Source organism: Lampris incognitus, chromosome 11 (genome assembly GCF_029633865.1).
Source record: "Lampris incognitus isolate fLamInc1 chromosome 11, fLamInc1.hap2, whole genome shotgun sequence".
Lineage (NCBI taxonomy): Eukaryota > Metazoa > Chordata > Actinopteri > Lampriformes > Lampridae > Lampris > Lampris incognitus.
This window is the reverse complement of record NC_079221.1, coordinates 2164303-2177658: the sequence shown is the minus strand read 5'-3', so window position 1 is coordinate 2177658 and position 13356 is coordinate 2164303. Positions and strand designations below refer to the sequence as shown.

General features: G+C 44.7%; 1 protein-coding gene across 1 annotated transcript in view; it reads right to left on the bottom strand.

The window, feature by feature from the left end:
• Positions 1-13356, bottom strand: part of myo10l3 (myosin X, like 3) — a 114077-nt gene that overhangs the window by 10700 nt on the left and 90021 nt on the right. The window contains exons 22-31 of the mRNA XM_056289230.1: positions 7824-7930; positions 6124-6549; positions 5970-6003; positions 4959-5822; positions 3831-3954; positions 1988-2231; positions 1808-1903; positions 1287-1380; positions 811-866; positions 539-681 (exon numbers count right to left, since the gene is read on the bottom strand). Coding sequence (XP_056145205.1) covers positions 539-681; positions 811-866; positions 1287-1380; positions 1808-1903; positions 1988-2231; positions 3831-3954; positions 4959-5822; positions 5970-6003; positions 6124-6549; positions 7824-7930 — 2188 coding nt within the window. The remainder of the gene's footprint in view (positions 1-538; positions 682-810; positions 867-1286; positions 1381-1807; positions 1904-1987; positions 2232-3830; positions 3955-4958; positions 5823-5969; positions 6004-6123; positions 6550-7823; positions 7931-13356) is intronic.

Below are 13356 nucleotides of genomic sequence, written 5' to 3'. Positions count from 1 at the left end.
ATTACTCATCTGCTGTGCCTCTGTGATTGCACCATTATTAATGCCTTATTACTACTGCATTACTGTATATTCGTATAGACACATTGCATAATTTTATGTATACATATATACACACACACACACACACTATACATATATGTGTGTGTGTGTGTGCGCGCCTCTGTTTTGTTCTTAATATTTTGATTTCACTTTTTACCTTTAAAGATTAGAACTTACTGTTATGTTGTTTTTTTACTTCTTACATACTTTCTATCGTCATCCCTTTTTAAATTTGACTATTGAAAATATACAAACGTAAGCACTTCATTGCACTGTCTTGACTTTGTGTAATTGTTGCACATGACGGATCAACTGGGAACTTCTGTACAGAAAATACACTATATACACACACCCTGTAGTTACGGTGTAATCGTCTACAGAGCGTACCATGACTACGTCTGCGGTATTACATCTGGTTAAAACACCTGCGGTAGGACAACCTCAGGGAGCACATGACGACATCATGCGAAGCCTGGCATGCGTGTGCCTGCGGACTAACCTCTGACGAGGAACTCCTGTCCGTCAATTCTGGAGTCTCCTTTTGGTTTCTGCAGGAGGCCGATCCAGTGGTGCATCTCCTCAGGCATGTCTGTGTTGCAGTGGATTACCCGGTTAGCCGTGATGATCACAAAGGAGTTGGGTCTGAGAACGGGACACATAGTGCGCGCATGCACACACACACACACACACACACGTATCATAAAATGTAGTCTATAGTTTTACCAACACCTTCGTGTCAGATATGTGTCAAATCTATGAACAATTTCTTACCGGTCCGGATTATCAGATGCACAGACTGAATCAATCAAGCCCACATCCAGTGTGCCCTGGAGGTAAAGTGATGGAGTTAATATGACTTCATCATAGTAAATACTATTTAAAAGCAACTTTCTTTAGTTGGTTTTAGCCTACTTAGGTGCCAGATGGTTGTGGTTCGCCTCATGAGACGACAAAATTAATGACAAAATTTTGAAAATTGCAGTAAAGTAACTGAGAATCAACTTACATTTCAGTGACTGACAACCTACCAGAAACCTAGTTTCTAAGAGCCCATTGGTTCCTATACAGTAAAGCTAATCCAGCTGGTATTCTGAACAGGATAAAACAAATGCTGGGGGGGTTACTTAGAAAGTATGATTTGACCCCAGTCTGGGCATCACACTGCATTCAGTTTCATGCTTCATCATTATAGCTGAAAATGAATACGTTGCGGGGCCCAGGCTGCAATGAGGTAAAACAGCACTAACCACTGCATTCTTTGGGTTCGCCTGTTCATGGTGCATCTCCATGAGCTGCTCTGGACTGGCGCTGTGGACCCGACTCAGCACATTGAACCAACCACTGGGATGGGTCACAAGGAGTTCAGAAAGAGAACCGAGAGAGAATCAGTGAACATGTAACAGAGCAGACAAAGGCAACCATGTGCCATGGAGTACCAAGAGTATGCAGGTTTTACTTCCAACCAACCACTAAATCAGGAGATTTCTCCGATCAGTGAGTCCTCACTGGTTGAAGATGTACCAATCAGCAAAATCATCTGGTGAGGTGATTAGTTGGGGAGGAAATCCACATACTCTCTTGACACTCCATGACACATGGTTGCGAATGTCTTAAATGCAGAATTGGACAATGCAGTACACCTGGTGACCAGCAGGGGGAACCTTATTTCCATACCAGGTGACAAGACAGAGCTCTGCCAACCACAGCTCACATGATGGCTGTAATTAGTTAATAAAGAAGCTAAACGGGATTTGTAAATATAATGTACCTGGCATCCTCCGGGGACTCTGCATAGATGTGGTACGTCCTCTCCTCAGTCACGATGTTCAGTGCGTTTTCTTTCTCATGGTTGTCCACGATCTCCCTGTAGAGAGACCAACAATCAAGAAAATTTAAAGGAAAAGAAGGAGCAACAGTTTCTCTGTGAAGTGCGTTAACAGGCCCTTACTTGGCTGAGCGGATATCGATGGTCCCTTTCAGCTTCTCCTCGCTGTCGTTCTCAAAGTACATAAGCTTGGACTCTCGCAGGACAAACCAGCGCATCTTCCAGTTGCGTCGGGACAAGGTGGACATCCCCCCTCCTTTCTTGTACAGCCAACCCGATTTGAGAGAATCCTGCTTGGCCCGAAACCACATGAAGGTCTCATCTTTCAGCACACACCACCGTCGCCGCCACGGGATCATCAGACCACCTGAGAGAGAGAGAGACAGACAGAAAGACAGACAGACAGACAGACAGACAGACAGACAGAGGGAGAGAGAGACACAGAGAGAGGGAGAGAGAGACAGAGGGAAAGAGAGAGAGCAAGAGACAGACAGACAGAGGAACAGGGAGTGAGAGAGGCAGACAGAGAAAGAGGGACAGAGCGAGACAGACAGACAGAGGGACAGAGAGTGAGAGAGGCAGACAGAGAAAGAGGGACAGAGAGAGACAGACAGACAGAGAGTGAGAGAGGCAGACAGAGAAAGAGGGACAGAGAGAGAGACAGACAGACAGACAGACAGACAGACAGACAGACAGACAGAGGGACAGAGAGAGAGACAGACAGACAGAGGGACAGAGAGAGAGACAGACAGACAGAGGGACAGAGAGTGAGAGAGGCAGACAGAGAAAGAGGGACAGAGAGAGACAGACAGACAGAGGGACAGAGAGTGAGAGAGGCAGACAGAGAAAGAGGGACAGAGAGAGAGACAGACAGACAGACAGACAGACAGACAGAGGGACAGAGAGAGAGACAGACAGACAGAGGGACAGAGAGAGAGACAGACAGACAGAGGGACAGAGAGTGAGAGAGGCAGACAGAGAAAGAGGGACAGAGAGAGAGACAGACAGACAGACAGACAGACAGAGGGACAGAGAGAGAGACAGACAGACAGAGGGACAGAGAGTGAGAGAGGCAGACAGAGAAAGAGGGACAGAGAGAGAGAGAGACAGACAGACAGACAGAGGGACAGAGAGAGAGACAGACAGACAGACAGAGGGACAGAGAGTGAGAGAGAGACAACTTGGTCCTCAATCTTCTTTAAAACATCTCCAAGATCAACTACATGGAGAAAAATGCTTGATAGAAATACATAAATCCATTTATGTGTGTGTACACATGTATGTATGTATGTATGTATGTATGTATGTATGTATGTATTTATTTATTTATTTATTTATTATGTATGTATACGTATGTATGCATGTATGTACTATGTACGTACTATGTATGTATGTATGTATGTATGTATGTATGTATGTATGTATGTATGTATGTATGTACTATGTACGTACTATGTATGCATGTATGTATGTGTGTGTGTGTGTATGTACTATGTGCGTGTATGTATGTGTGTATGTATGTATGTATGTATGTATGTAGGGACTGGGACGGCTTGGAAGAGTGGGGTAGTTGGGGAGAAAAAGGGAGGAAAAAATAGAAATACACAAATGTATCATCTGAGATGTGACACTCACCAACATCTACACACTCAACCGCAAATGTTACAAAGTGGTTAAAAAATCAACAGCGCCAGTAGCCCGAACAGCACAAAGGAACAAAAGGAAGAAAGGAAGAAAGAAAGAAAGAAAGAAAGAAAGAAAGAAAGAAAGAAAGAAAGAAGGGTTGTGGTACAAAGCAGATGTCAACAGGAACACTGCTCAGAGGGAAACACCGACTATGAGCGGTGCTGCAGTCACAGACGAGCCTATAAGAGCCCTGTAGAAGTCAGGACCCCGCCCCACACCCATGCTGTGCTCAGCTGTGTGGCTGCTCGCCTGCTGGCGGGGGTCTGGAAGAGCCACTCACTCTTCATGTAGAGGTAGCTGTGGAAGTAGGGAGGCCCCCCGCCGTTCAGCAGATTCACCCTCCCGTTGGACACCTCCTCATCCGTGTCCACATAGCCATCGTTGTCCTCGTCACTGTCGATAAACTGAAACACAAACAGACGTGACGGTTAGGGCCGTCCCCCCCTAAAGCACTGGGAGTCGTTCTGGTGAAAAGGAGGAACATTTTATCATCAGTTTGAACGGAATTTTAAAAAAAATTGGCTCTCAGAAGGAGTCATCAAATGACTCTTGCATCTAAAATGTTTCAAAACCTCTGCACTCACAGTTGTGATATGATTTCATATCAAAAGTAAACAGAGAAATGTCTTCTTTACAAATACCAGAGGGAGTCAGTCGCCTTTCTGTTACTTCCTGACTTAAATCAGTGCCCTGAAACGGTCTGACGCCTCCCCCTCGACTCTCCAAAACCTCGCCCAAGTCATCACTCTCCCTTTGACTCAGGGCCAAGCTAAGCCTCAAACACATAAATGCACGCACATAAAACAAAAAAATGCACACACACACACACACACACACACACACGTGCCCCCTCCCTCTCCGCCTCTGTCATTTTGCTGAACTGACACTGTTTGGTCCAAGCGCTCGGCTTAACCGGCAGTATCTGGGAACGGACCCTCGTGCACGCCAGCGGAGCCAGCCAGCGTCATGGCTCCAGTGTGAGTCCAGCACCAGCGCAGTGTTGTGACAAGTTCAGGGGAGATTCGGGCTGTAACGGGTGTGCTGCCGAGCGCTGTCGAGACGCCCAGAGGTGTTTGTGTAGCGAATGTGTGGGAAGCTTATCCAACTCACGGCTATGAGTCTAAGCAACTTTCAAGTCATAAGTGACATGCGGGGAATGAAAGGATAAGAAAAGGAAGACGGTGCCACAGCAGCATAGAGTTATGGGGGCAAAAAGTAGCAGGGGAAGATACGGATTAATGCAATCCTCATTCAGGTCATGTCAGCTCAACATCCTCCCAAGTAAATTACTGAACTTTATTGGCCCTCTGATCCAACTATTAATTTTTATGTGATTATCGACAACTGAATTCTTTAGCGTCAGAAAGTGGTGACCTCTGGCCCCTCTGCTTTAGTTCAGCGGTCTCACCGAGTCTGAGCTGCCTCTGAAGGAGTCCAGGCTGTTTTGGGTGCAGGATGACTTGCGTAAAACCTCGTCGTCTGTGGCGTGGCCGTCGTTGGTGCTGGCCCCAGAACTCCCCTGAGCCTCCTCAAACTCATCCTGGTCATAGTCCGATTCTGTGTCTGGCAGGATGCTTTGAGGTGGCTCTTTACTGCCAGGTTCAACATCTAACCCTCTGCTGGACCTCAGGTACAGCTGGCCATCTCCGTTGGTGAGGACAGGAGGAGCCCCCGGGGCCGGGGAGGTCGAGGGGGCCTTTGAAGAGTGTTCAGGTGCTAGAATAGAGACATGCCTTGGTCCATTGTTTGAGATGGAGCAGACATTAGCAGACATATGGGAGGAGGAGGCAGAGGAGGCGGTAACCATCAGACCTTCTGCAAATGCAGGTGGAGGAGGAGGAATACTTTGGAATACCTCCTGGTCTAAGGGCTCCCTGGCTGGAAGAGGGAAGTCGGGCAGAGGTATGCACTCATCCTCGGCATGGAAGCCCTCGTCCACCTCCTCCTCCGCCAGAGGGGCTGTGGATTCGGTTGGGTCATGGAGGTTCTCCTCGCTGGAGAGAGATGGCTCAAGGCCGCCAAAGTCGAGGAGCTCCAGGAACTCAGTGGCCACACGCGACGCTTCCTTTTCCAGTCTGTAGATCTCGGCATCCCTCCTCTGGCGAAACTCGTCTCGGGAAACGTCTCCCAGAAGGGACATGCCGTCCTCCTGCTGCCTCTGCAGACGCTCAATCTCCCTCTCCAGTCGGAGGATCTCCTCCATCTGACGGCTCTCCTCGTCTGAGCTGTGACCAGGCCCAGAGGTGTACGACAGGCACTGGGACAGCCCCTTCTGATGGATGGAGACGGGACAGGAATTAGAGGAAACAGCATTAAAGAAGACAGAATTAAATGAACTTCAATTTTCATGTCTCATGACATTAGCATCACAAAACACATGTCGTTATATAAAGTTTGAACACTCCTCAAATTTAATTACCTTCTGATAGGCACCATTCATCACCAAGGAGCTCCTAGAAATGGAATGAAAAAGCTGTCACTCGTAAACACCACCACGTACAAATAAGGAGGTCTTATTTGCCTTAGGGTTATCATTGCAAGTACCACCTTCTAACTTTGTTAGCGAACAATACCTTTTGTTGTCCTCCTTAGCGGCTCTTATCTGTTCCTCCTCCTTCTCCTTCCTGATTCTTAGCCTCTCCTCCTCCTCGTCCCTCCTCCTCTGCTCCTCTTCCATCAACCTCTGTTTCTCCTCCTCCTCTGCTCTCTTCCTCTTCTCCGCCTCCTCTTCCTGCTGCCGTCTCCTCTCCTCCTCTAGCTTTCTCTGCTCCTCCTCTACACGTCTCCTCTCCTCCTCCCTCTTCCTCCTCTCCTCCTCCTCTCGTTTCTTCTTCTCCTCCCGCAGCTGCTGGTAGAGGGAGCGGGCCAGCTGGCCTCGGTGGTGCTTCTGCAGAACCACGGTGGCCGAGCGCAGGCGCAGGAAGACCCGTCTCCAGAAGTGAGCACGGTAGTTCTTCTGGATGGTGACGACACTGGACAGGACCCTCTTGTACTGCTTCCTAAAGGTGGGAATCAAACACACACACGCACAGACAGACAGACAGACAGACAGACACACACACACAATCGTGTGTTAGTGTCAGGCCACAGCACTTTCCTTGTTTCAGTCAAGTGTCGTCTCGTTTTGTGACGGGACGGTACTGTGGCAGGGTGTGTGTCGCCACAAATGGTTAGAGTGTGCCACACCGCAGCACTGCTGAGGCTTGCTGCTTTCCCCGGTAACACAAACACACCGGCGAGAAAGGCCCATACGTTGTGAACTGCGTAATGTTTACAGTTTGATGAGCTGGTGTTGTGCCAGTGCGGCTGTGTGGGCTGCTGTGTTTAGCCCTGTGACTAAGCCCCGTCGTCCAAAACACCACACAAACACACACGTTGAACACACACAAACATAAACATGCATGCACACAAACACACGTGACTTGCTCGAAGACCACACACAATGCTCTGACACACTGACCCCTGGCCTGGTCTAGTCTCTGCAACAATCCCTCCGTGTCCACACACACCCAGGTGTTAGGCCGAGACCTCGACGGGAGATAATGTTACGTGCAGTAGTGTCTTCAGCATGGTTGGCCTCAAGGGGGACCGAACCCATAACGTCACAGCACTGCCAGCAGTCTTTCAGAGGACTGTATGCCACCTTGTGTATGGAAGCCTGCAGGTAGAGAGCAGCTAGCTTACATGCCTGGGGCTATCTGCCTATGCAGACTCCGAAACCACAATAGTGATGGACTTTTTCGTTTCCATGACAGCATCATCAGGTGAAGGAATACCAGGCTGGCTGTGTAGCCTATGAAAATCAGGATCTGATTTAATGAGGCAAAACAGACAGACAACTTGATTTGTACTGTTGAATCCTCTACATTTGTCTGTGCATGATGAGTTCAAGCGAGGAGACATGACATGTACGATCTAGATCAAACTGACGGTGTATAAATCTATCCTGACACGTGAGCAGCCTGTTGTACATCAACACACAGTGAAAGTTTTGTTGTTTAGTCAGCGGTCTTGCCATAGAAACACTTGCTTACAGGTGCTGTGCACATACAAAGACACGCACACACATGCACACAGTCAAGATACAGCAGCAAAAACGACCCCCCACCCCCACCCCCCCCCCACACACACACACACACACACGGGCACCAACATTACCAGGAATTCCTAGACGAGCTGAACCTACAAGCTCTGCACCTCTATCACAAAGCAAACACTGACAACTGTCATTGTCACTCACCCCCCCCCCACTGCTCCCCCCTTTGCCACTCACCTTGCCACATAGCTGAGGATGTGGGCGCGTATCACCATGCCAGCCCTGCGCCGAACCTCTTCCCTCTCCTTCTCCAGTCTTTGCTCCAGGGCCTCCTTCAAGAACACCTGCGGGACGTGCAGCGCCACGGCCGAGAGAGAGAGAGAGAGACAGAGAGAGAGAGAGAGAGAGAGAGAGAGAGAGAGAGAGAGAGAGAGAGAGAGAGAGAGAGGGAATGGAAAATGGCAGAAATCAGTTCCTCTTCTTGGTAAGGGTCCGTCAACCAGAGGGCCCCGCTCAGATCTTTAGGGCCCCTGTTGTCTTTTGGCTGCCTTTGGCTCACTGCAGTGGAGGCTGTGCGGCAAAGCTGGGGCTAGTTAGCTAGCTAGCTGCTCTCCCTGACTGCAGAGGAGAGGAGAGGGAAACCCTGACACCGGGACTGCAGCACTGCTGCCACTGCTGCAGAGAGTCATTGTGTTCCTGCGTCCTTCCTGAGTTTTTCCCCCTCTGCTACTGCTGCTTTCTTAGCTCCACTGACGTACACAGGCAGAGAGACAGGGGGAGGGAGGGAGGGAGGGAGGGAGGGACAAACGGATGAGGGGGAGTGATAGTGGCTGGTGTCCAGAAAGCAAACCACACCCCTCCTTGCTCTTATGAAGGAAGGAGGCAGAAAAAAAAGAGTTTTGTTAACCCTTGCCTGACTCTCTCCAAGTTTCTACTTTCTTTAAGGCTCATCTTCAAAGTTCAGTCAGAGCCGAACTTGACGCATGAAAATAGTCGTTTCTGCACCCCAAACAAGATGAAAAAGTCGTTTCTGCACCTCAAATAAGATGAAAAGGTTGTTGCTGCACCTCAAATAAGATGAAAAAGTCATTTCTGCACCTCAAATAAGATGAGAAAGTCATTTCTGCACCTGAAACAAGATGAAAACGTCGTTTCTGCACCCCAAATAAGATGTAATAGTCGTTTCTGCACCTCAAATAAGATGAGAAAGTCGTTTCTGCACCTCAAATAAGATGTAATAGTCGTTTCTGCACCTCAAATAAGAAGAGAAAGTCGTTTCTGCACCTCAAATAAGATGAAAAAGTTGTTTCTGCACCTCAAATAAGATGAAACAGTCGTTTCTGCACCTCAAATAAGATTAAATAGTCGTTTCTGCACCTCAAATAAGATGTAATAGTCGTTTCTGCACCTCAAATAAGATGAAACAGTCGTTTCTGCACCTCAAATAAGATGTAATAGTCGTTTCTGCACCTCAAATAAGATGAAATAGTCGTTTCTGCACCTCAAATAAGATGAGAAAGTCATTTCTGCACCTCAAACAAGATGAAAAAGTCGTTTCTGCACCTCAAATAAGATGTAATAGTCGTTTCTGCACCTCAAATAAGATGAAAAAGTCGTTTCTGTACCTCAAATAAGATGAAACAGTCGCTTCTGCACCTCAAATAAGATGAAATAGTTGTTGCTGCACCTCAAATGAGATGAAACAGTCGTTTCTGCACCTCAAATAAGATGAAATAGTTGTTGCTGCACCTCAAATAAGATGAAAAAGTCATTTCTGCACCTCAAATAAGATGAAACAGTCGTTTCTGCACCTCAAATAAGATGAAACAGTCGTTTCTGCATCTCAAATAAGATGAAATAGCTGTTGCTGCACCTCAAATGAGATGAAACAGTCGTTTCTGCACCTCAAATAAGATGAAATAGTTGTTGCTGCACCTCAAATAAGATGAAAGTCATTTCTGCACCTCAAATAAGATGAAATAGTCGTTTTTGCACCTCAAATAAGATGAAAAAGTCATTTCTGCACCTCAAATAAGATGAAAAAGTCGTTTCTGCACCTCAAATGAGATGAAAAAGTCGTTTCTGCACCTCAAATAAGATGAAACAGTCGTTTCTGCACCTCAAATAAGATGGAATAGTTGTTGCTGCACCTCAAATGAGATGAAACAGTCGTTTCTGCACCTCAAATAAGATGAAATAGTTGTTGCTGCACCTCAAATAAGATGAAAAAGTCATTTCTGCACCTCAAATAAGATGAAACAGTCTTTTCTGCACCTCAAATAAGATGAAAAAGTCGTTTCTGCACCTCAAATAAGATGAAACAGTCGCTTCTGCACCTCAAATAAGATGAAATAGTTGTTGCTGCACCTCAAATGAGATGAAACAGTCGTTTCTGCACCTCAAATAAGATGAAATAGTTGTTGCTGCACCTCAAATAAGATGAAAAAGTCATTTCTGCACCTCAAATAAGATGAAACAGTCGTTTCTGCACCTCAAATTAGATGAAACAGTCGTTTCTGCACCTCAAATAAGATGAAATAGTTGTTGCTGCACCTCAAATGAGATGAAACAGTCGTTTCTGCACCTCAAATAAGATGAAATAGTTGTTGCTGCACCTCAAATGTGATGAAAAAGTCATTTCTGCACCTCAAATAAGATGAAACAGTCGTTTCTGCACCTCAAATAAGATGAAATAGTCGTTTTTGCACCTCAAATAAGATGAAAAAGTCATTTCTGCACCTCAAATAAGATGAAAAAGTCGTTTCTGCACCTCAAATAAGATGAAATAGTCGTTTCTGCACCTCAAATAAGATGAAACAGTCGTTTCTGCACCTCAAATAAGATGAAATAGTTGTTGCTGCACCTCAAATGAGATGAAACAGTCGTTTCTGCACCTCAAATAAGATGAAATAGTTGTTGCTGCACCTCAAATAAGATGAAAAAGTCATTTCTGCACCTCAAATAAGATGAAACAGTCGTTTCTGCACCTCAAATAAGATGAAATAGTCATTTTTGCACCTCAAATAAGATGAAATAGTCGTTTCTGCACCTCAAATAAGATGAAATAGTTGTTTCTGCAGTTGCTGCACCTCAAATAAGATGAAACAGTCGTTTCTGCACCTCAAATAAGATGAAATAGTTGTTGCTGCACCTAAAATAAGATGAAACAGTCGTTTCTACACCTCAAATAAGATGAAAAAGTTGTTGCTGCACCTCAAATAAGATGAAATAGTTGTTTCTGCACCTCAAATAAGATTAAATAGTCGTTTCTGCACCGCAAATAAGATGAAATAGTCATTTTTGCACCTCAAATAAGATGAAATAGTTGTTGCTGCACCTCAAATAAGATGAAATAGTCATTTTTGCACCTCAAATAAGATGAAATAGTCGTTTCTGCACCTCAAATAAGATGAAATAGTTGTTTCTGCAGTTGCTGCACCTCAAATAAGATGAAACAGTCGTTTCTGCACCTCAAATAAGATGAAATAGTTGTTGCTGCACCTAAAATAAGATGAAACAGTCGTTTCTACACCTCAAATAAGATGAAAAAGTTGTTGCTGCACCTCAAATAAGATGAAATAGTTGTTTCTGCACCTCAAATAAGATTAAATAGTCGTTTCTGCACCGCAAATAAGATGAAATAGTCATTTTTGCACCTCAAATAAGATGAAATAGTTGTTGCTGCACCTCAAATAAGATGAAATAGTCATTTCTGCACCTCAAATGAGATGAAATAGTTGTTTTTGCACCTCAAATAAGATGAATTAGTCGTTTTTGCATGTCAAATAAGATGAAATAGTCATTTTTGCACCTCAAATAAGATGAAATAGTCGTTTCTGCACCTCAAATAAGATGAAATAGTCATTTTTGCACCTCAAATAAGATAAAAATAGTCGTTTCTGCACCTCAAATAAGATGAAATAGTCATTTTTGCAACTCAAATTAGATGAAATAGTTGTTTCTGCACCTCAAATAAGATGAAACAGTCGTTTCTGCACCTCAAATAAGATGAAATAGTCATTTTTGCACCTCAAATAAGATGAAAAAGTCATTTCTGCACCTCAAATAAGATGAAATAGTTGTTCTGCACCTCAAATAAGATGAAACAGTCGTTTCTGCACCTCAAATAAGATGAAATAGTCGTTTCTGCACCGCAAATAAGATGAAATAGTCATTTTTGCACCTCAAATAAGATGAAATAGTTGTTGCTGCACCTCAAATAAGATGAAATAGTCATTTCTGCACCTCAAATAAGATGAAATAGTCGTTTCTGCACCTCAAATAAGATGAAATAGTCATTTTTGCAACTCAAATTAGATGAAATAGTTGTTTCTGCACCTCAAATAAGATGAAACAGTCGTTTCTGCACCTCAAATAAGATGAAATAGTCATTTTTGCACCTCAAATAAGATGAAAAAGTCATTTCTGCACCTCAAATAAGATGAAATAGTTGTTTCTGCACCTCAAATAAGATGAAACAGTCGTTTCTGCACCTCAAATAAGATGAAATAGTCGTTTCTGCACCGCAAATAAGATGAAATAGTCATTTTTGCACCTCAAATAAGATGAAATAGTTGTTGCTGCACCTCAAATAAGATGAAATAGTCATTTCTGCACCTCAAATAAGATGAAATAGTCGTTTTTGCACCTCAAATAAGATGAAATAGTCATTTTTGCACCTCAAATAAGATAAAAATAGTCGTTTCTGCACCTCAAATAAGATGAAATAGTCATTTTTGCAACTCAAATTAGATGAAACAGTCGTTTCTGCACCTCAAATAAGATGAAACAGTCGTTTCTGCACCTCAAATAAGATGAAACAGTCGTTTCTGCACCTCAAATAAGATGAAAAAGGCCAACACAGCAACAACTGTACTACATTAACAGATATGATATCTCCGATCTACGTTGGTGTCTAAATCACACACCTGCGCAGCCAAGGGTGTGTGTGTGTGTGTGCGTGTGTGTGTATGCACTTGTGTGAGTATGTGAGAATTTATTTTTAAATATGGGCTGAAAGACCTACCCAGCTGCCTCTGTTCAACAGGATGGAAATGAGTGTGCGCGTGTGTGCGCGTGCACATGTGTACGTATGTCACGCTCCAAGACGTTCCACTAATCAAAAGGCCCACAGCTGCAGTCCTGCCTACTCCTGCACGTCTCGAAGAAGAGGAAGCTTCCTCCTCATCCACATCCTTCCCTCATCTGTAAAACAAATGGTTGGCAGCCCACCACGCCCCCAACACACACACACACACATACACACACGCACACACACACACATGCACGCAAACACACACTAGTCCCAAAATCTGTGAACATTCTTCCTCCACACACAATCAGTACGGATATAATTGCACACAGATTGTTTCTACAAAGGAAATGGAACCCCCTCCGACTCTTGATCTCCATCCCACAACCCACACTGCACCCCAATTATAAGCCCAAACCTCAAACACACAAACACGCAAAAAAGCCTGACACATACGACAATCATTTTGTCAGGCAGCATATTAGCCGTCACAAGTAAGACCGTCATAATATGTTGCCCACAGAATCAGTCGATTTTAAAATGGGCCAGAACATCAACCAACCAAACACTCCGCTCATCTATCAATCATCCATCTAGCTGTCCATCTACCTGTCAATCTAGCTGTCCATCTACCTGTCAATCTAGCTGTCCTCGTGTCTACTTATTATCTATGCACACACCTACCTAACTACTGGCTTACAAACTAACTGTCCATTTCGCTTTTTAAAAAAAACTTCC